The 20,091-nt window shown below is 57.3% G+C and overlaps 1 protein-coding gene across 7 annotated transcripts in view; it reads right to left on the bottom strand.

The window, feature by feature from the left end:
• Zmiz1 (zinc finger MIZ-type containing 1) overlaps positions 1-20,091 on the bottom strand; it is a 191,988-nt gene that overhangs the window by 88,090 nt on the left and 83,807 nt on the right. For all 7 annotated transcript variants that reach the window (XM_004846386.4, XM_004846387.4, XM_004846383.4 and 4 more), the window contains one exon: positions 1,593-1,701. In XM_004846386.4, the coding sequence (XP_004846443.1) occupies positions 1,593-1,652 (60 nt within the window). In that variant the 5' untranslated portion in view covers positions 1,653-1,701. The remainder of the gene's footprint in view (positions 1-1,592; positions 1,702-20,091) is intronic.

Below are 20,091 nucleotides of genomic sequence, written 5' to 3' on the forward strand. Positions count from 1 at the left end.
CCACCCACCCTTCCACTCATTCATCCATTTATCCACTCATCATTTCTATCTGCCCACCTACCTAACTGCCATCCAGATGTCCATCCATCCCTCACCCATCCATTCCCATGCGTCTCCATCTAAGGGGCCCCCTTGCCCCACACTCTTTCCAGATACTTGGGCCCCTCCCTGCGCTGGGCACCAGGCCAGACTCTGCAGACTCAGAGTACATGTATGACCAGAGGGAGGAGCCAGAGGAGAGGTGGAGGGCACAGGGAGTCCTGGAGGGCTCAGCAGGCATCTGAGAAGCTGCTCGTGCTCACACATGAACACAGGGCTCCGTGTGCGTGCAAGGCGGGCAGCTGGGGCTCCAGCACTCCCCCCACCACCCAGCCATTAGGATGCCCATTTTACAGGTCAAGCAAAGGGGGTGTGACAACTTTTGCTTTTGTTTTTTGGTCCTGGGCCTTTGCACAGAGCTTCATTCTCCAGCCCTTTTTATGTTTTATTTTGAGATAAAGTCTCCCAAAGTCTCTAAGTTGGGCCTCCTTCCATGGGGGGAACCTCAGCTCCACAGGGGATGTCAGGGGGCCCTGTCGCCCTAGCTCTCAGGGGAAGGTGAGGTCCCTGAGCTGAGGAAGTGCAAAGAAGGCCACCCTGCACTGAGATGCTGAGGACAAGTCACCACTGCCATCACCTGGCACGGGCCAGGGGTGGACAGCGTGTGTCACCTACAGTACCTCCCAGCATCCAATCAGGGAGGTCTGTGGGCCCCATTTAACACATAGGGAAATTGAGGCCTGTATGCAGTCTGAGATCTCTCTGTGGGGACACGGGGGCATGAGGACTCGCCCCGGACTCCGCACTTTCTAGACTCTTCTGGCTCTGTGTGCACCGCTCATAGCCACCACTGGGGGCGCCCTGGGAAGGGGCCACCTCCCACCAATCCAGAGTGGGGAACTGGGGAACTCTGTGTGGGCGCGGGGTGAAGCAGGAAGAGGTCCTCCCACACCAACGGCCCAGTGAGGGCTGGTGTGACTTCAGGCTACTTTCTTCCCTCCTGTGTCATTTTCCTTTCCTATAAGATGATTTATTTGCCAGGTGTGGTGGCACATACCTATAATCCCAGCACTCGGAGGCTGAGGCAGGAAGATCACTGTGAATTCAAGACCAGAGTGGGCCACAGAGTTCAAGGCCAGCCTGAACAATGCAGCCATACCTTGTCCCCCAAAATCAGTAATAATAGTAATAATGATGATTTTTTGAAAAAAGCTTTAACTCCCCAGGATCTTTTCTTTTCTTGTAATGTTTATTAGCCAACAGCTGGGGCAGAGGCAGGGTGCTGAGGTCTGGGCAGCGAGGTGACAGTGTTAGGACTTGGCTGCATCCTTATCCCAACCCAGAGCACATCAGCAGAGCTCAGAGAGGGTGTCACACTGACTCACAGTCACACAGCAGGGAAGGGACAAGGCAGCGCTGGACAAAGCCAGGTGCGGATAATTCCAGCAACCCTGCTGGTCCCTGCCAGGGAGCCCAAAACCCTCTCATGTGGGTGCTCGAGCCCACTGTCCCCACCATGGCCTGCCCAGTCCCTTCTGCCCACGCAGGCCCACCTGCTTGATACACTGCAGTCGGTCGTTGGTCTGCTGGATGTGCCTGTCCATAGAATTCATCCTGGCCGTGTCGCTGGGCTCTACCCGAGAGCCATGAACGTTGTCCAGCCTGCACGGAGAGAGGAGGCTCGTCACCAGCTGGGCCTGTCATCCCACCCAGCTTCCCCGAGCCCCAGCCCCACACTGGAAGAGCCAGGGCCCTCTTTGTACCCCAAGGCCTCCTGCTCCTGGAACCCTCCCATGGGGGGCCCAGCTGGGGCACCCTACTCGGCTGAGGGCAGGAGCAGGGACTGCAGTGCAGGAGCACATGGTTTGTGACTCAGTGGGGGCCACCATCACCCCAGATTCCTGGTTCAAGGCTTAGCCCGCTGGATATAGCTGAGTGTGTGTGCGTGCATGCGGATAAGCATGTGACAGCCGTCACTGCACATGGGCCGCCGCGTGTCCCGTCACAGATGCCACATGCCTTCCCCAAGCCCCTCTGGATTTAGAGCCACTCGCCAGTGAGTGGTTCCATTTTTCCCCCTCTGCCAAGAAGGAAAGCAGATAAGGAAGAGTCTCCCCCAGTTCCAGAAAGCCCCACAAGCGCATCCCCAGCCACTCGAGGGAGGCCCGACAGCAGGGACAGGTGGCCCATCAACGCCTACCGCTGCTCAGGGCCTGGGTTCCCGCTGCAGACTGGTGAGTCTGATGGGGATTGGACAGCAGCCCCTCTCTTTCCCATCCTTATCTCCAGCATGTCACCAGATGTCCCCTTTATGGGACACTTTCTGGGTATGGGGCAACACATCCTCTCCTTCACTCTTTGCCCCCACCCTGTGAGGCTGGCACTGTCTCCACACCAGAGGACACTAAGGCCAGCGAGCTGTCTGGTGCCCGTGTCTAGAAGAAGCCTGGGCCCGGTGGGCCACCTCAATTTCTAAGAGCTGCACAGTATTCCAAGGTACAAGAAACCATTTACCCAACTAACACCCAGTGCCAGCTCCCCGCCAAGAGCTATCCTATAGCCCAAGGTCCGCTCAGGGGACACAGGCTCCTGGGGCCAGGTCCCATCCACGTGAGGGCTCCCGGCCAGCCAGCTGTGACAGAACAGGAAGCTGTTCCCACATCACTGGAGGGACCTTGATACTTGCACATCATACCCGTGTGCCCTAACCAGGGAACACACCAGAAGTGGAAAGGCCAGGTCGATTGCACGCTTTTCCTTCTGAGAATGCTTTACCTGGGGCTTTCCGACAAGAGGGGAAAAGAAGAGGTTGTGCCGCATATTTCTCTCTCCCTCTCTCCCCCTGCCGACCCTCCCTAAGGTCACTATGCATATCACACATTTATCTCCCTGAGGTTCGGCTTCCCTGTGTGTCATTTACCTGTCCCAGAGCCAGTCTGTCCATTCGTCCACACCTGCACATCCATCCTCATGTCACAAAATCACTTTGCACCCAGAGGCCCACCGGGCTGAAGGGCACCCTTAAACTAGGCCAGGCCAGGCCAGGCCAGGCGTGGTGCTGCCTGTAATCTTGAAATCCCGCCACTTTGGGAGGCCAAGGTAGGAGGATTTCTCAGCCTGGGAAATGCAGTAACTTGGTGAGATTCTGTCTCGAATTATTATTATTATTTTTTTTGGGGGGGGGTAGGGATGGAACTTAGGACCTTGCGCTTGCGAGGCAGGTGGCAGATCCACTGAGCTAAATCCCTGGCCCCCCAGTTTTTTTAAAAAAGGGGCTGGAGTGTAAGTTACCTACAAAGGGCCGAGGTTCAATCTCCAGGACAGCTAAGAATAAAACAAAACAAACAATAGACCTGAGGCCAGTTTGGCCTTGGAGCCTGAAGGGAAACCCTGGGTAGGGTGGAAGGGGGGAGGCCTCAGCTCAGTCCCCAGGCCACAGCCAGAGGACAAAGGGCCAGTGGGGCCAGGCAGCCAGCAGGGGGCACTGCTGACAAACCTAAGAGTCCAGAGGGCCAGACGCCGGCACTGTGCCTCAATCGCAGGAGCACCCAGGTGTCCTCAGCCGGGGGAGTTTTTCCCAGGGTTCCCTTTGTAGGACAGGATGGCCTGAGGGGAGGATTATGGGGTCCCCAAAAGCTCTACCTATGCAGGAACATTATCCCTGGAGTCTGAGGGTGCTCACCCACCAGAGGGGACCCAAGCAGGCCCCCGGTACCCAGACCTACTTGGCCAGTGAAGGCTCAGGGCTGTTGTTTCTGCCTGGTCTGGCGGCCCAGCCTCCAGAGGAGACAAACAGCAGAGCTGGGCGTGGTGGTGTGTGGTTTATAATCCCAGCACTGAGGAGGCTGAGACAGGAGGATTCCAAGTTAAAAGCCAGCCTGGACTACACAGTGAGTTCAAGGCCAGCCTGGAATGCACAGTGAGACCTTGCCTTTGAAAAAAGAGAGAGAGGGGGAGAGAGGGAGAGAGAGAGAGAAAACAGAGTAATGCAGGGACAGAACTGTCCAGTTCCCATCCGTGTCTGCTCCCAGGCCAAGGCTGAACTGAATTGGCTTCTGGGTTCAAGGATTCCCCGGATGCCACTGGCCAAAGGTGACCCAGGTGAGATCACATGGCACATCTGGGCATGCTCCAGACCCCGGCCTCTCTTTTCCAGCCAGGCTCCATCCTGCAGGAATCATGACAGGAGGGCCAGGCTTGGGACGTCTGAGATCAGGGGACAGGGGGTGGCAGCTGGAGAGACAGCACAGGTCACGACAACCGTGTCCTGTGGGTCTTACTGTACACGAGAACACATGTCACAGAATAAGGAGGCCACATGGGCAAGATGACACTGCTGAGCCATCAAGAGGAGTGGCCGGAAATGGAGCCAACAGCACCAGGAACGCATGGGCCGGGGGTGTGGCCCCCACCAAAAACGGGACGAGACCTTAGAAGCTGGTGTCTCTGAAGTAAGGACAGGCGAGATGGAGCTTGTGAGGGGCGGACTGAGACCTGCATTTGTTTCCACCTGCTGGGATCTGGCATCAGGCCAGACCCTGGACATGGGGCCAGAGAAGTGAGTCAACTGGTCCAGGGTCACACAGCCTTTAAGAAGCTGCTGGGTTAAGTTTAACCCCTCTGCCTTTCTATCCATTAAGCCGTTGTTCTTTCTACTCCAACTGGTGGCCGGATCCACCTGGCCACCCCCACCTCAAGCTGTGACTGGGCCCCAAAAGATGTCCTCTTCATTCCACCCACCCTGTCCAAAGCCAGTTCTGCTTCCAAGGCCCTCTGCCTGAGCTACCTGTGTGCTGGCCTGGGCTGGGAGGCATCAGCACCTGGCAGCCAGCAGAGGTCGCCCTTGGCTGTGGGAGCGCTGTCTGGCCAAAGCCTGGCCTTTAAACCTCTCAGATCCTCCTCACAGATCCGTGGTGGCTGCAGCTCCCGCACCCAGGGAGGCTTGGGCTCCCTCCTAGCAGCTCACTGTCCTGCAACCACGGCCTCAGCCCGCTGGGTGCTGCTTAGCTGCTCCTAGGTGGGTGCCATCAGGTGACCCAGCCTGGCTTGGGGACCTGCTGCCTCTTCTGTCTGAGCAGAGCCCTGGGCTGTACCCTCCTGCTGTGTGAACAGGGTGACACCAGGCCTCCTTCAGTTTCCCCATCTCTACAGGGTTAGGCTAGTCGGCCTTTGGCTGCTCATCAGACTCCACATCTGAGGCGTCCTGTGGCTCTTGGGAAAACTCCTTGACAGGAGAAGACATTTGGCTTCCAAACTGTCCCAGCCAGGCAGGTCCCAGGAACCCCACAGACACTCCCCCGCTTGATGCACTGCACTTTGCTGTGTGCCTTACACTTGCCCGGGCTTGATGTATGGAAGCTTCTGGATGGTAATGGGGGTTTTGGCTGAGTCTTCCTGACTCCCAGGGTGGCGGAGGGGGGCCATGTGCACTTCTCACCACCTAGCAAAGCGCAGGGAGTTAGTGCTGCCTGGCAGGAAAGCTGCAGGGGCTAGGGACCAAGCTCTCCTACATCCTCCCTGGCAGAGGGAGAATAGAGAGGGTGCTGAGGGCCCCTGGCTGTTCAAAGTAGGGCTCCTGGCTGCCAAGATAGACGGAAGCAAAGGACCTGGTGTGGCTCCGCCCTGGACAAGGGTCAGGGTGCTCTCACTGCCCCAAGGCGTGAAGAGTCCTGCAAGGAGCCCCTGAGGGTAGCAGGCTGGCTGGACAGGCCACTGTGTGAGTACAAGGGTTTTCTTTCCCACATTTCAGGCCCAACTAGTTCATCAGCACGCTGGACATGCATGCATCCGGGAGAGGCATTTGCACACAGTGCATGTGTGTGGAACACTGGCCTACGTGCACCTGTGCACACTTCTGAGCAGGTACGTGCATATGCAGGCTGCTGGCCCAGATGCACTCAAGCACACACATTTCAAGACAGTTTGCACAGGCAAGTGGCGGGTCCCCGGGGAGCCGTGTGAGCAACGGTGTGCAGAAATGATTCAATCACCATGCACATCTGCAGCTCAGGTCCCCTGGGGTGAGTTGTGCCAGCAGCGGCAGAGCTCTACCTACAATGGTGAGCAGAGGCTGCACTCCCAGTCATGGCCAAGGCTGGTGATCTGGGCACTGCCTTCTGCTCGTCGGCAGAAGAGCCTGGGATCCTGGATCCAGGAGACCCATACTGGCCAGCCCTCCATCAGCCTCAGATGTGGAGAGGGACACACATCTTGGGCTCCAGGACTTGCTACTCTGCATGAGCCAGCACCCTTGTGGCCCTCCTTGGCCTGCACTCACCTTCCACCATGCCTGGGTGCATCCCATGTAATCCATGGGTGCATCCTGTGTCGTCCACTCAGGCTGTTCACTGCCTGACAGGCTGAGCTCTGAAAGTCAAGGTCATGCTGCCATGTCAGCTCAAAGAATGCAGCCTTGCCCATCCACCAAGACCTGGCTCAGATGCCAACCTCAGCACAGTTATTCACTTCTATCCCTGTCCCCTGGGTGTCCCTGTCCCCCACTCCATCCTGGTGGTGCCAGATCAGCGGTGTCTTTGCCTCAGTCTCCCCAGCAGCTGGAATGCCTCCCAGTCGAGCCTCCCCAGGGCCCCAGCTGGCAGCCCAGCACCCAGCAGGCACTCATGCCACACAATAAACAGCTGGGTGGATGCTTGGCCATTGCTGCGTGTGCTTGTGACCCAGGGTGGCTGAAGCTGAAGGCCCAGAGATACAGCCATCACCAGAGGATCCTGGGATTGGGGAGATGCCAGCCACCCAAGGGTTCCCAAGAAGTAATGCGCATGCCACTGGTGGGACCAGGATGACAGGTGGCCCTCAGGCAAACCTTTTACATTTCCCAAGTGAGGCTTCCAGACCAGGACAATGATCACAGGCGAATTCATGAATGGTATTTACAATGACGTTAAATTTGGAGGCAAGGGCGGACCATGGTGGGCTCTAGAAACAGTTTGGACACAGTCCGAGTCGGGGGAAGGTGACCACAGCTGGGAAAACTCAGATGTGGACCAGCACTCTTGTCATCTTAAATGGGAAGGAGCAGAAGCTCTGAGAGGTGCAGGATCTGCCCTGGGCCCCCCAGGAGGCACATGGTCCTCTCCCCATCCTCAGGAGCCTGTCTGGCAGACAGCCTGGAAGCAGAGGGAGGGGTGGTAGCCAAGAAGATAGTAGGAGAAAATGACTTTGACTTTGGGGCTCTACCCAGGGAAGTCAGGAGGAAGGGCAGAGGGGCAGGAGCCAAGAAGGGGAGAGGGGGTTGAAGCTGCCAGGACCAGCTGTTTCCCACTGGGGCCAGGCAGTGAGAAGGGGTCATGGCTGTGCACAGGGTGGCCCGGCAGGCAGAGGCTGGGAGCCAGAGCCTCTGGCTGAGGGGCTGTGCGAGGCCTTTCACCCCCTTGAGCCTGTGTCCTCAAAGGCCAAACAGGAAGAGCTATCCTTCCATCCCCTGGCCCATGGGGCAGAGTGAAGTCACTAGGGGGACATTCCCTGCAAGGCGAGAGTGTGGATTTGGACCACGGTGCTTACAAGTCCAGACCTCCCCCGACGACACAGAGCAGCCGGAGCTGGCCCGCACGGCCGTGTCCCACAGCCCGATCAAGAGGGAGTGGGTGACTTCTGGGGGATGTGACCTGACAGGCACCAGCCAGCATCCTGGCTATGCTGGGTGGGGCTTCCAGCTGCATTGGGTGTGCCCTGTCCCTCCAAGCACAGGACACCCAGCAGGCCCAGGCCACCGCCCTGAGGCCAACCCTCCCTCCATATTGTGGGCACACCCTAGTCCTGTCAGCTTCTCTGACAGCCTTGTCTCCCAGGGGGCTGGTGTCAGCCCTGGACAGGCCCCTGGGTATTCTCTTGTCCCACTGCATTCATCTTTATTTCCTCGGAGTAGAAAGAGAAATGGAGAAACTATGGAACTGAAATAAGCTGGATGTGAGGCTCTCCAGGTCACCTCATTTGAGATGAAAACCTCCACGGTGGTATGGCCATCACTACTCTCCTGCTACCGACGAAGAGGCAAGGCTCAGGGAGGTCTGAGGCCTTGCTCACGGTCACACTACCGAGGAGTGGCAGTGCCGGGCCTGGAACCCAGCCTGATGGCAGAGCCTGTGTCTTTGTGCATCATGTTCTCCACAGGAGCACGGCAGGCCTTGGCCTGGCCCCAGCCACCCTGAGTGTGGGGAAGGTGGCCAGCACTGCCTGGAGGTGGAAGACAGGGCACAGGTCCAGTACGGGCCCAGGCCACTGGCCTCTCCCAGGACAGCAGTGCTCATGCAGTGGCCCGCTGGCTCTGTCTCAGGCTCTTGCCTACTCCCGAGGCTCAGATCCAAGGGCCCCAGGTTGGGGTGGGACTGGAGGTGGGGCAAGGCCTCTCCAACCCGCTGGGAGGCTGTAAGCAGCAGTGGACGTTGCTAAGACTCTTGCTCAAGGGACAGGAAGTAGGTCTGTCTTCCTCTTGGGACTGGGGATTGAACATAGGGAGTGTTAAACTACCTTCCCAGTCCTTTCTATTTTATATTATTTTTTGAGTCAGGGTTTCAATAAGTTGCTCAGGCTAGCCTCTAACTTGCGATCCTCCTGCCTCAGCCTGTGGGCAGCTGGGATTATAGATGTGGGCTACCATCCCCAGCAAGGTGTTTTTGACTGTCTCTTCCCTACTACAAGCTCTATATCTACTCACCTGGCATTTGTGGAGCTCCAGGTGGGACAGGGCCAACAGCATTCCCCAGGGCATGATGGAGCTGGATAAACCCAGAAGGACCACTAGAGACAGTGATGGCAGCTACTACCACCTCCCGAACCCAGGGGAAGCACAGCTAATCATGTACCACACTCTCCCCACTGAGCCTAGACTTGGCCAGCCAATCCTCCCCACATGCCCTCTGCCCAGCCACCCTTAACCACCCGGTACCCGTCCCAGACTGATGACTTGCAGGTGATCCATCTTTGAAAGGAGAGGGGACCGCTTAGCCTGAGCACCAGGCAGACCCACACGAAGACTTCCGATTCCTGACAGCTCTTGCCCTGCACAGAGAGTCAGGCCAGGCTCCTCTGAAGCTGAGAGCCCCGTGGGTGGACCACATGTGGGGTCATTCCCCAGACAGCACGACCAGGGACCTGGCTGGAGCTCCCAGTCCTTGGCGTCTGGGTCAGGAGGGAAAGAAGCAGAGAGGCTGGGTGCTCCTGGGGGAGCTGACCTCCCCCAATCAGTGCTAAGGATTTTCAAGGTTTAAAAAAAGCTAGTTTTTAAAGCTTTTTTTTTTTAACCTTGTAGTTTCTGGAAAAATGAGAGGAGCCCCACTGTAGAGGGGGTGGGGGCAGGTGCTGGCTTTTGCTATCCCTCCCCCAGGGACCTCCGAGGACACGAGTGGCAGGGGCTGACAGCAAGGTGGGGGGACCTGTGTGTGCCTACCAGCCAGGCCCAGTGGCCGAGGCAGAGGAGCTCTGCCCTCATGGAGGAGGCCGGTCAGCAGGGAAGAGGACCAGGATAGGAGCTTTGGGGGCACAGGAGCCCCTCTGGGGCAGTAGCCCGGATGCCCAGGTCAACTGTGTCCTGCAGGCCAGAGAGGAGCCATTGCAACCCTTGGGGTCAAGGTCCCCTCCCTAAAGAAAGGCTCCTGGGCAGGGAGACCAGCGCCACCTGTCCTGTCCTGCTGGGCAGGTATGAAGCCAGGATGGGCCTGGAAATGTCTGCCTTTTGCCAAAGGCAAGGGGGCACAAGATGACTTTCACTGAACACAGTCACTCTGAGAAATGCCAACCTGAGTGGAGGGTCCACGGGGTGCAGAAGCTAGAGGCACAGCGAGGCCTCTGGGGTGGGGAGCCCAGGGCCAGTGCAGGGAAACTCCAGCTCCAGTGAGGCTCTGGCTGCACAGGTGTGGCCACACCCCTAAGAGTCTCTGGGAAGAAGGGAATCCTGGATCCCAAACCTAGGGCCACGTCCCCCTTCACAAGAGCCACTGCCCCTCAGGGGTCCCTGCACCCCCACCAGCCCAACTGAGGTGGGAAGGGGCGCAGGCCACCTCCTGGAAGGGCAGAGGTGAGAGTGGGGAGTCACAGGAGGTGCTGGTGGAGGCCAGGGGCCCTGACCCCTCCCGTCCCTACCCAAGCAAAGCACTCTGTGGCCAGGGCATGGGACTAGGGGTGCAGCTTAAGGGACCCAGGGTGGCCGGGAAAGCCAGAGCCGTCTCCAAACTTCAGAGCTGGGCAGGCGTCCACAGCCACCCGGAAACCTGCCTGGTAATTATGAGTAGCAATGAGCACAGGTGTAGCCTTCCTTATCTACCGCCCGCCAGGCCCACGCTAGGCCTTTTAAGTGACTTATAACAATACACCCGAAGGTGGAATGGTCAGCACCATCTATAGTCAGGAAAAGTAGGGCTGAAAGTAAGGAAAGAACTTAAAAATGGTGGTGATCAGAGAAAGGCAAGGCTTGCCTGCCATGGTGGCACACAAACCTGTAATCCCAACATTCAAGAGGCTGAGGCAGGAGGATTATTGTAAGTTGGAGCCCAGCCTAGGCTACATAGTGAGTTCAAGGCCAGCCTCAACTACATAGTGAGACTGGTCAGTGCGACTTCAGAGCCCTGTATCCCATCCACTGGGGATCTAGAGGCAGCCTAGAGAGGTCAGCTGTGCGTCCACAGGGCTGCAAGCGTGTCTTCAGCTCATGCGCACTCCGAGCCATGGACATGGGCCTCAGTGCCCAGACGTTACGGCAAAGGAGGCTCAGAGTGGGTCTGTGGCTTACCCGAGGCCACACAGCTGGGCAGCAAGCTGCTGGAAGGGAGCCTGGATTGGATGCACTTTGAATGTCCTGGCCTAACCTACAGCTCCACCAGCTGCATTCACCCTGAGGGCGGCAGGCCCAGAGCAGGGGATTTGAAGGGGCTCCTGCAGCTGGGCGCCCAGCTCCTCTACTCTGGCCTTGGGGAAATGGGCGCTGGGGGAGATGATTTCTAAGGAATCTTCTAGGCTGAACACTACAGCAGGAGGCTGGGGGGAGACGACGGGACAAAAAGGAAGATGGCTTCTCTAACGGCTGAAGCCTACGATCCAGGAGCAGGCAGACAAGCTGTCCCTCCCCACTGCTGGCAGTAGGGTGGGCAGGGAAGGCTTGTCATATTTTGGAAATAAAACCACATGCCCAGGGCCCCTTTGGCCAGACGTGGCTGGGGGCCTTCCTTCTCTCCTTCCTCTTTCCTCAGGATTGAACCAAGGAACTTCTCACTGAGCTACATCCCCAGCCCTTTTTTATTTTGAGACAGGGTCTTGCTAAGTCACAAAGTTGCCCAGGCTGGGCTCGAACTTTCATTCCTCCTGCCTCAGCCTCCCGGAGTGCTGGGAGTACAGATGTGCACCACCACGTGCAGCCACAGGGGTCTTTCTTAAGAGAGAAGGTATTGAAGGAGAGTAGGACCTTACAACTCATCCGCTTTTTAATTAACTTGCCCTGCTGCCTTTAAGTGATTTCGTGCTTACGCTTATTCTTTTGAAAATTCCAAAGTGCTATTTCTGACCTGTGATTTACTATTGCCGTACGTCTCTATAAGCAGTGTTTTAGCTTAAGTGGCAGTTGCATATTAATTACAAAGTTAATTATGTGCTGTGTAATCATGCTGTAATTCATTAGTTTACTCTACACTCTGAGAGCCTCATGCTAATAGCAAGATCTGACAGGGTTTCAGGAATCAACAAGAAAGATCCATTGGAAAGGCAGAACAGGCCCAGAAAGGGGTTGGGACCCCACAGAGACAGCGTCTTGGGGCCCTTGGCCGGGTCTTGTTCTCCATCCTGTTCGATCCTGTTCATGTGGACAGAGCTCTAGACCTACAGCTGCCTGGGGCACGGACAGCCTAGCCTCCCGGAGCACACACTGCTTGTGGCCCGGTTTGCCGAGGACGGCAGAAAACCCAGCTGGCTCTTGTTTTTCACTCCTGGAAGTGCAGGGACAGGAACAGAATTTGTTTAAAATTACTTACGGAACAGGGAGTCACTTTTAGGTGAAAAATTAACTGCTCACATTACCAAAACAAAGTGGCCGAAGGAGGAAGTGCAGACCTTGTGGCAGGGTAGGAGGAGTCGGGGGAGGGAGGCAGTGAGGAGGAGTCCCAGCCTCAAAGGGCGAGGGGCTTGGCAGAGTTTGGACTGAGACCTCCTCATCTCTTTTCCTTTCCTTTACTAGATCCTCAAAAACACCCAGGGCCCAAAAGGAGCACTGCTCACATCCTCTCCTTTCTTTCTTTCCTGTTTGTCTCCTGATAGCAAACCACAGCATCACTCAGGCCTGGCTGCGGGCTGATTTTCCTCCTTGGCTGATCAGGAGGCCCAGGGTCCTGTCTGCAAGCAGGGTGGGTGAAAGGGGCCCTGGCATGGACAGGAACGAGAAACCCTGGTCGCTCCAGGCTATTCTTTCCTAAAACCCTCTCTCCCAAGGCCCAGAGCTGTCAGCCACTGCAGGATCGCCTGTGATCCTCCTGTGGCATTTAAAAGTCACTGTGAGTAGAGCCAGGCCTGCTCCAACACCCCCACCCCTCTGCAAATCTGCAGATCAAATTTCAAGCCCTTGTGCAGGTGGGGGTATCAAGGCTGTGACCTACCCCGGACATGGACATAGCGATGTGGTGGCTGAGACCCTCTGCTCTTTCCAAATATAAACTTGCTTGTTTATTTTTTCTGACAGCTGAATGAAGGGGAATAAAAAAAGATATGGAAGTCCTCTCCCTTCTGGTTTCAGTCAACAAGAAAAGAGAAAGACTTGGAGGCCCAGCTGGCATGGGAGGAAGATAAATAAGAAAAAACAAAACATGTCCTTGTGCTGCAGTGGAATGTTTTAAAAAGAGGTGAAAGACACAAGGTCAGGGGCAGACTTTGTTTTCTATCATTTCGGCAGGCTCTGGGAGGAGGCAGGTTGCTGCCGACTGGGTGCTTTCACAGGGACTCATTTTAGGGGAGATTGGGGGAGCATCTTAGCAGCCAAAGCACTGTGATGTCCTTTCCAGGAAACACACTGGTTGCCCTGACAACAGAGCAGTCCGGCCTCCTAAGTTCTGATGGGAGACCAGGCTGGGCCTGGGAGGCTCCCCAGGATTATCCCGGCCAAGGCTTCCCCCATAGTGAGTTGGAGGAAAGGGTGCAAAATGTAAGCTCCACACAAATACAGGAGCTGGTCTCTGCCTCTCCCTTGTGTGAGCAGCTACTCCTCCCCAGATTCATGGCTTTCCAGGGCTTTGTGGCTGAGCAGGTAGAAATGCCAGAAACAGCTTGGAAGCAATCCTGCCTCTGACAGCACCCGAGGGCCCTAGGAGGCAGTAAAGACCTGAGCCGGGCGGGAGGCAAAGGCCCAGCAAAGGCCAGGCCTGGTGCACAGCACACTTCCCTGCTGGGGAGTGGGCAAGGGGGCCAGATCAGAACACAGCAGGATGGATCTGCCCTGGCTTCTCCCTCCATCCTCGTGTGTTTGAGGTGGCTCAGGAGATGCTCCTGGATTTAAAGCCCATTTTCCCAGAGAGAAATATGGAAACACTCGGCCTGAAAGTCACAGTGGGTGCCTCAGGTACGTGAAGGAAGAGCGGGGGGAGTGGGAGAGAAGAGAGGAGGCAGGAAGGGCAGCAATCGTATTTGTGAGAGCACTTAGCCGGCCACTGCCGGGAGCTGGGCTAAGTGCTCCACATGCATTATCTCATTTAACTCGCTCTCCAGCTGCCTGGCAAGGTGAGCACAATTATCCCTCACTCAGAGAGTGGAGGGGCCCAGTGACCTGCCCAAGGTCACTCAGTAAGTGCATGGCAGAGCCATGAGTCACATCTTCCAGTCTCCACAGCCCCTTCTCAGTGGACTGAGAATCGGTAGGGGGGACATCATGTTGGCAGTCCCTTCCCCTTCACTTCCTGGAATTCTCTCCTCCGCCCCCTCTCTTCTGAACATTCTGCACTCTGTCGCTCTCAGCTCTGGAGGCTCCGGACCAGAGGCCCCCTCCCTGAACCCCCAGGGGCAGACAAACCAAAGCTGACATCATCCCCTGAGGGTCTCACACTGTACCCTACATCACTGCTGTCCCCTTTGCACCCAGAACAGTCCTATGACATAGGTAGTAACAGTCCTGTCCACAGCTTCGGGCCGACGGTGCAGAGAGGGTCAGTAGTACTTCCAAGCTCACAGCTAGCAAGGGGCAGAGCTGAGGTTTAAGCCCTGGTTGGACACAAGCCCCCAAGGACTCCATGGACTCATGATGATGACTGGGTGACGAAGAGGGTGACAGCCAAGCCGACCCAATTCCCTGCTGCGTGCTCTGAACTGCTGTAAGCACTCTACACACATTAAGTTATTTTATCCTAGTAACCTTCACATGAAGGACATTACTATAAATAGTCCCACTTCACAGACAGGGACATCGACGCCAAGGTGTGAACTCTGCTAGGCAGACTCTAGAGCTCACACTCGTAATGATGCACAGCCTCTCCAACCTCGGGGACCCTGACTGCTCCCCGATGGCACCCAGGATCCCTGAGGGTTCTGGGACCGCGTAGGGCAGGCGGCACCGGGGCCTTGCTTTCCCCTTCATAGAGATCAACACCCTAACGAACACTTCTCCTGTGCAGGAGGACCAGGGCCTGCACTAGGTCTGTGTGTGTGCACATGTGTGTGTGCTTGAGTGTGTACACCACTTCTCATGCTTGTACTGGTTGGAGGATGTGCAGACAACTGATTTATAATCCCCTGGGAGACGAGAATTGCAAATCTCACCCACAAATCTTCCTTATCAAGGTACTTGCGACAGGCAGACATGCTGTGAATTCCCCAGAACAGTCAGGCCTCCCCCCAGCCTCGGCTCCCTCCTGCTCCCTGGGGCCTGCAGGGTGCCGAGGGTCATCTCCCCGAGGTCCTCTGGCTGCCAGCAGTCTGGCCAGCTCACCCATGAGTATTGGCCACCTAGGTAGGGCTAATCAGAAACCCTGCTCCTGAGTGGCCCAGGCTGCGGGAGTCCCGTGGGCCCCCTGGCCTCTCCCACCACGCTGACTGCCCGCTCTGCCCCTGGCCCTGCTCAGGTGCTGGGGAGCAGGCCCTGTAACTCTGGCAGGCACCCACCCACCTCCCTGAGGGACTGGCTCCTCCCTGGGGCTCAGCCCATCCCAGCTTGCATAGATGTGGACCCCTGGGAGACCAGGCCTGCCACACTCTGGGTGCTGCCCACATTGTCCCCTCCGACCCCAGCACTGTGAATATGGAGCAAAAGAGAAGCACACTCTGTCCCCAAGCCCCACTTTCAGTGCCCTGTCCAGCCAACGGTCCTCAGAGGTCTGTGATGACCCCCTCAGTCCCTCTGCTGCCCTGTCCTAAGGACCAATGGGCGAGGGCAGGTGGGTGGGCAGCGCTGGTGACAGGTTCTGCCCTGATGTACTGTATGGCCCAGGTGGTGTACTGCCCTCTCTGCGTTTTTTTTCCCTCTAAAAACTGGGCTGGACTTGGTCCCAGCAACACTGGGAGGATTAGGTCTCAAGTTGAAGAGAATCCTTGACCTCCAAAAAGAACACAACCACACATACACACACACGTACATGCACACACACGTGCAAACACACACAGAGGGTCCCAGGGTCAGGTGACAGGAACCCCGAGCCTCTCCACAGCACCCTGCCTGGCCCATCCTTCCGAGGTGTCTCTTGCTGGCCTGGGACCAGCAAGTGTCTCAGCTCCTCCTCCTCCAGCTCAGACTCCACAGGCCCCAAACCTATAATCCCCGGCAGGGAAAATGACAGCCTTGCCCAGTAGCTGCCCTCGCCGCCGGGTGGGGAGCCGGGCGGTGGCCCTGGTGGTGGCTGGGAGGCGGGCCTGGGACAGGCAGTCGCCATGTCATGGAAGGTCAATGGCAGGGCCAAATGCCTCGGGGACTGTGGGCTGTGGGCAGAGGACTGGGGAGACAGAAGGATAGGGCTGGCACAAGATCCGGGGCGGGCCTGGGCTGGCCTCCTGTGGACAAGGGCCAGAGGGTCACCAAAGGATGTCACCCACAGACCAAGAAGGGAGTATGATGGCCAGGCCCCCGGGCAGCCTACTGTTAGGAAACTGAGCCCTGGCCCTGCCCTGGCCTCCCTGGAGTTCTGGGAAGCTGCCTTTTGCAGCAGGACTCTGGGACCTGTGGGCGGTTGGCTGGAAGGTGACTGGCCAGGAACCTGGGTTACCTTGCCCAGGCAGATGCTAGGGTTTCTCCTGCCTCTGCTGCACTCCTGGGCACCCATCCCATTGGTGGGAGACCACCACTGTGCCATCAGCATGCTGGCTGCATCTGCCCCCTACTCACCACCTGTCTCCTGAAAAGCACTGCCCACTGGTGGGTGGGGCCGGGAGATGGTGCCCATTTCCCAAGGCCTGGATTAGCCACTGGGTGCTCATTCCTGGGCCCCCTCCACACCTAGCATCCTGCTCGGTGGCCAGCCCTAGAGGAGCTTGGCTCTGGGTCCAGGGCTGTGTGGGCCCTTGGTCCATTTCAGTGGAGACTAAGGGCGTGGACTCATGAGAAAGAGACATCCTGCCCATTATGCCATGCTGCCCTGACTGCTCTGCCCCATGGCTTGGGCAAGCCATTTCCTTCCCCCAGCCTCAGTTTCCTCATAAAAACAGCATGGAAAGAGGCTGGGCTTGGGGGCTGGGCTGGGGTGCTGAAGTGAGCAGGGGTTGGGTCGGAGGTCCAGGTTGAAACTGGAATCGGGTCAGAACTGGGTTTCTGCTCAGCCCTGTCTCAAGCACGGGCCTTTGGTGTCTGGGTCACACTGTCTGGATCGCACAGAGAGACCAGTTGGGGCTGCCCGCTCTGAGGACCGTGGCGGCTCTTGCTTGGGGCTGTCCGGAAGGCCAATGGGGCTCCCACGTCACCAGAAGCTGGGAGGAGGTCGGGGATATGGCTGACCCCTCTTGGGCCAGCCTGAGCACAGGGCAGCTCGGCCTGCACCTACCTAGGTATGGCAGCTCCTGGGGTGGAGGCAAGCAGCTCCCAGGTCTTGGCCCCAGGCAGGGTCACAGGGATGGCCCAGCTCAGGCTCAGGAGCCAGGATGTCTCGCTGCCAGCCCACAGCCACTGCCACTCCTGTTGTCCCAGTGGACACTTGGAGGCCGGCTTGTCTTGGGTGGTTATGCTGCAGGAGAGCCACACTCCGTGACCTGGTCCCAGCTGTGCTGCCCGGTGTGAGGCTGACATCTCTGGGCTCACGGGCCCTGTCCCCTCCTCTCTCTGTCCACCTGCCTGTGACCTCCAGGGTGGCATGAGGTATGAGCCTGTCCCCTCCCAACACCTCCCCAGGAAGGGGATGGATGGCAGGGCAGGTGCACGAGGGGCGGGTCGGTGTCCACCTGCTGCCTCTCTCCACCCAAGGATGGCGAGCGGAAGCCAGGGCTCCCAAGAACAGGCGGGTGGGAGAAATGGCAATTGTTCCCGAGGCCTGCCCACCCGGCAAGCCTGCTCACCCGCTGCCCAGTCCGCACTTCCCTCGGCCTCGCCAGCCCCTTCCCTGCCCCCTTGCCGGCCTGAGATGGCTGTCACCATGGTAACCCTGCTCATTCAATCCAGGGATAATGAAGCCAATGTGTTTTTCATTTCCATGAGCTGGAGTGTGGAGCAGCGTGGAGAGGGGGCTTTTCCCTCTCGCCCCTCCCTCCTGGCCGGCTGGCAGGAAGGAATGAGACCTACAGCCACCACGCTGTCAGCCCACCATGGCAGGCCTGTGGCCGGGTGATGAGGGCTAGGGTGGTAGGGCCTCTCTGACAGCACTCAGACTAGAAGAGGTGGCTGGATGCCATGAAAACAAGTCGGGGTGTGGAAGCCAGGTTAAAAGGGCTGCACTTTGAGCTGTGTGACCTTGGGCTACTTTCTACACCTCTCTGGTCTCCCTTCTATAGAATCAAGTTCACCAAAAGCTAACTGAGTCCTACCCAGGGATCCAGGGCCTCTACCTTCTTGTGGAGGGGGTTTGCATTTTCTCAGTGTAAAAATGAGGCCAGCTACTGTCACCTGTGCTACAGTGTGTCTCTGAGTGACTGCCAGAGAGCTAGCACGCAGTAGGTGTTTTATAAGTGGGTGCTTCCCTCCTCTTCATCCTCCCTGTCCCACAGCAGAGGCAACAGATGTTTGGGAAGCTTCCCGTGTGAGTCAGCGGTCAGCTGGCCCTGACACCTCGCCTTCCTCCAGGCTCTAGCCCGGGACCTGCCCATCCCGGCTGGGGGTGAAACCAAGGCCAGGCAGGGCAGGCCTGGGTGGAGGGCAGCGCGCTCCTTAGGCCCAGACTCGGAGCTCTGCGCCGTGGCTGCTGCCATCGCCACCTGCCCAGGATCTCTCTGAAGGCAGGAAGCCAAGCACACAGGCGCAGGAACCCTGGTCCCCCCCAATAATTCAATCACCCCGAGGCCAGTGGCCCTCTCCCAGCCGGGCTGACAGATGAGACGGGAAGGAGAGGAAGCGGCAGAGGGAGGGCCGAGGGCAGGGAGGCTGCTGTGGAAAAATCAGTGCAGGGCTTAAAGAATGAAGACATAAACCTGCCAGGAGGGAGACAGTCTCAATCCGTCCTCCATAAAGCTGTCTTAGGGCCACCAAGGACGCTGGTGACAGCTCCTCCTGTGACCCCTGTGGGTACCGCACCCAGCTGGGCTCCAGCCCCAGCCTGGGGAGAGGCTGGCAAGGAGGGGACTGGAAGGCTTTGGGTTAAAGGGGCAGGAACATGGCTGGGAGGTCAGGGGCGCTGGACCCGACTCTCCATCACCTGGACATAGTAGGCACTCAGCTGCGGCTGTCTGTGGGTGACCGAGTGAAGGAGCCGTGTCAGCAGGGCTCGTCACAGGCTGCCTCAATGCCATTTCAGAGTCACATGGCAACTCAGAGCTCTTGCGTCCCTAGGCACGAGGGTCCAGGCCAAGCCACTGTCACCAGGACCTGCACTGAAGGTTGGGGCATCTCCCCATAGTGTCCCCAACAGTGCCCATCCCACCCAGCCCTGGCCCAAGACAAGCAGACTGTGCAGAGGATGCTGCCTGGCCCTTCCCTGGCCCTCCACAGGGCCATTAAGAATCATGCTTGCCTGCCTCAAAAGCAGAAGGACCCGAGTTCAATCCCTGGTACCAAAAAAAAAAAAAAAAAAGAATCATGCTTGAGGGCCAGGGATTTAGCTCAGTGGTTTCAGCACCTGCCTCGAAAGTGCAAGGTCCGGAGTTTCATTCCCGTATCAAAAAAAAGAATCATGCTTGAAAACCAGGAGTGGTGGTGCACGCCAGTAATCCCAGCACTCAGGAGGCTGAGGCAGGAGGACTGGTGTGAGTTCAAGGCCAGCCTGGAATACATAGTGAGACTCTGTCTCAAAAAAGCAAGAAAAAAAATCATGTCTGAAACCTGCTTGTGATATAAGTCCAAAAGAGAAAAGAGGGAACAACAAAATGACCAGAAGAAAATACAGCCAAATGTCATTCAGGATGACCTCTGGGTGGGATGATTACACCAATTTTATTTTTCATCTTTCACTTTCCTTCGACCTCCAGGCCATCTACAACAAGCCCGTGTTACTAGGGGAGAAAGGATATTATAAAGTTGAAAATCAATAAGTCACTTCCACTAAATGCTGCTTGTGCCAGATTCCTCCATTTACAGGCCAAAGTCAAAGAAATTGGTGTCCAATTGGGTGGAGCAGTTTCCCTGAGGCACTGCTGCCCTACAAGGGCTCCCTCTGTGGCCTGCAGCATCTGGGCAGGAAGGAGGGGACCACTCTGTCCCCCATCATTGCTGTGTGGCTTGGGCAAGTACTGTACATCTCTGCGCTGCTGTCCTCTCCCTGCCCTTCCCAGTCTCAGGGCAGGGGCCAGGGCTAAGGGCTGGGCATCCTAGCAGAGAACTGGTAAGGTTTCATGAGTTGGGGGCACAGGGCTTCTCTGGTTGGTCAGGAAGACAGTGTCTGGGCAGTGGGGTGGGGAAGCCTGGCTAGAGGCTGCAGGAGCCAGCTTTCATCCCTGTTTACAGTGGAAACAGACTTGAAAAGGTTTCACTTTTCCTCTGTTTTTGTGGCCGGTGCTGCGGGGAGCAGG

This window comes from Heterocephalus glaber, unplaced genomic scaffold (genome assembly GCF_053883595.1).
Source record: "Heterocephalus glaber isolate CG9 unplaced genomic scaffold, H.glaber_assembly_v1.0 deba00001497, whole genome shotgun sequence".
Classification (NCBI taxonomy): domain Eukaryota; kingdom Metazoa; phylum Chordata; class Mammalia; order Rodentia; family Bathyergidae; genus Heterocephalus; species Heterocephalus glaber.